General features: G+C 41.9%; 1 protein-coding gene across 1 annotated transcript; it reads right to left on the reverse strand.

Annotated features, from left to right (window-relative positions):
- Positions 1–1,863: 1,863 nt before the first annotated feature.
- On the reverse strand, positions 1,864–2,768 carry LOC108759403 (uncharacterized; the record flags this gene model as incomplete). The annotated part of the gene is made up of 2 exons (XM_018504842.1): positions 1,864–2,398; positions 2,483–2,768. Coding segments are annotated over 2 exons (821 nt in total), but the record flags the coding sequence as incomplete, so codon positions are not given.
- Positions 2,769–2,957: the final 189 nt, after the last annotated feature.

Raw genomic sequence — 2,957 nt, forward strand, 5'->3', positions numbered from 1 at the left:
GGACTTGAAAACCTGCTTCCGAAATGATTTTGTCACGAAGGGTCGTGTTATCGGTGTTGAGGTCTCGCAATAGAGTTTCTTGGTTGATCCTGGAATTAGAACTTGAGTTAGCTTTAACCCTCTGTTAGCTTTGATTATCTCTTGTATGACACTCTTGTGTTTCGCGGGTTTTCTCCGTGTTCAAATCCATTCTTGGAATGCCAACGTTTCGTGAACCTTGCAGTCCACTTCATCAGGGCGAGGAGCAGCCTATTCCTTCAAGAAGATGTCGAAAATGTTTGACTGCTATGTAGATCGCAAGAAGTTCTCTGTCAAATGGGCTGTACTTTATTTGTGCATTACTAAGTTTTTTACTAAGGAACGCCAAAGGTTGCCATTCTTCTTCGACACGCTGATGAATTACTGCTCCAATTGCTGTATCTGATGCGTCTGTCGTTAAAGTTATTTCAGTCTTTGTGTTAGGATGTGCCAAGATTGTTGCTCTGGACAAACTATTTTTGCAGTTTAAGAAAGCCTGCTCCATATCCGTAGTCCAGTCTACAGGCTTCTTTCCTTTATTTTTAGGTCCTTTGAGAGCATCATTTAGACGAGCTTGGTCTTTGGCTGCCCCTGGAATGAATCTTCTATAGAAATTTAGCATTCCAAGGAATTGTCGTAACTGCTTGACTGTATCTGGTTTTGGAAAGTTTTGAATGGCTTCAACTTTTTCTGGCAAAGGTTGCGTTCCGTCTTCGGTTACAAGGTATCCAAGGAATTTAACCTGTTGCGCTCCAAAAGTACATTTTGCTGGGTTAATTCGAACACCATATTCATCCAATCGAGTGAATAATTGTCTCAGGTGCTCCTTATGTTCCTCAACTGAAGCTGATGCTATAATGATATCATCTATATAGGCGTAGCAGAAGTCTAATCCATGAAGTACCTCGTTGATAAAGCGTTGAAAAGTTTGTGCGGCGTTGCGAAGCCCAAAAGGCATGAAGCAATATTCGAAGAGGCCGAATGGAGTTGTGATTGCTGTTTTTGGAATGTCTTCTGGATTCATAGGTATTTGATTATACGCTCGAACCAAGTCTATTGTCGTGTAGATCCGCTTCCCATACAAAGAGTGTGAAAAATCTTCTATATGTGGAATTGGGTAACGATCTGGAACTGTCCGCGTATTTAGTCTACGATAATCTCCGCAAGGTCTCCAGGCTCCCTCTTTTTTAGGTACCATGTGAAGCGGTGCTGACCAAGGACTTTTTGAAGGTCGAATGACTCCTTCTTGTAATAGCAAATCAAACTCTGCTTTAGCTGCTTTAAGTCTGTCTGGTGCGAGACGTCGTGGTCGACAAGCTTCTGGCTGACCTGATGTTGTCTTGATGTAATGTAATGTACTATGCTTGATTTCCCTGTGATTTCCAGGTGGTTGCGTTATTTTCGGAAATTCTGCCAGAACTTTGTGAAATGTTGATTCACCATAAACTGTTTTTATGGAGAAAATTCCACTAGAATTGACCACTCCTGGAGTTGAAAATCCTGTCTTTCCATCAAGTAGTTTTTGTTCTCTTACATCTGGAAGCAAATGATACTTTGACAAGAAATCTGATCCTATAATTGGTTGATCAACATTGGCGATGATGAATCTCCACGGAAATGTCCTTCTTAATCCGAAGTCTGGTTGAAGTGTTTTCATTCCGTACGTTGTTATTGCTGAACTATTGGCTGCAAATAACTGATACTGCTGTGCCGGTAATTGCTCTTGCACCATGGAGAGTGGAAAGACGCTAACATCCGAGCCGGTATCTATCAGGAATCTGACTTTTAAAGTACGGTCCATCATAAATAAGCGACATGGTTTAGGGCCTTTGTCACTTGTCGCCATTAATGACTGCCTTCCGAGTTTTTTGTTGTTTTGAAAGAGCAGGGTTGAGTACATTTTCGTGCTTCTTCTTTGAATCGGCGATGGTAGTAGCATATACCTTTTTGATCAGATTTTTCTTGTTTGAAACGACTTCTTGATCGATGACTTCTTGATCGATTTGAGCGAAGTACTTTTGTCATCTGCGTTGAAAGTGCCGCAACCTGCTTAGTGAGTGTTAAAATTTTCTCCTCCAAAGCATTCTGCGTAGATTCAGCAGAAGGTACTGAAGTTGCAAGTACGAGTGCCTTACTATTATTCACTTCGTGTATCCGATCTGCTTGCTCTGCAATATCTTCTAATCTGTCCTCACTTCTCGTTGCTAAAATTGCCTGCATTTGAGAAGGAAGTCGTCCAAGCCAAAGCGTGCGAAGGAGTTCCTTTGAAACAGCTGTGCCTGCCAACGTGCGATGTCGCAAGAACTGAGATGGTTTCCGGTCACCAAGTTCTTCTCGCTCCAGCAACTGACGAATCCGCTGGTTTTGAGAGTCAGTAAGCCTTTGAATTAACGCCTTTTTCAATGCCACATATTTCCCGTGAGTTGGAGGTTGTGTGATGATGTCTTTAATTTCTCTCGCCTACTTCGGTTCAATTCGTGAATGAGCGTAGGCGAACTTTGCGTTGTCATCCGTAACTTTACAGAGAGCGAATTGTCCCTCAAGCTGCATGAACCAAATCTCCGGTTCTTTTGGCCAAAAGGGGGGAATCCTGACTGTTAACCTTGTTTGATTTTCATCATCTTCCTCGGCGGTTTGTGCACTGCCAGACGCCTTCGGCACGTTGTTTGTATTGAATTCTTCGTTGGAATCTTCAACTTCGATAAACTCGTCCTGATCAGAGTCTTTGCCGTGTTTGGAGTTAATTCCTCCTATTTTCAAACGTCGGGGTCACCAAATGAAGGGTTTATGGTAGCGTGTTCGTTTTTTATAATTTATTTAACTTTCTATAAATTCGTTGGTCCTGAAAAGGACCGTTTTTATGTTTACAATTTATGTGGCCCTGAAAAGGGCCGTTTATAACAAAAACTATATAATTCTTTCTCTATAAGAGATTGTCG

This window comes from Trachymyrmex cornetzi, unplaced genomic scaffold, assembly GCF_001594075.2.
Source record: "Trachymyrmex cornetzi isolate Tcor2-1 unplaced genomic scaffold, Tcor1.1 scaffold1829, whole genome shotgun sequence".
Lineage (NCBI taxonomy): Eukaryota > Metazoa > Arthropoda > Insecta > Hymenoptera > Formicidae > Trachymyrmex > Trachymyrmex cornetzi.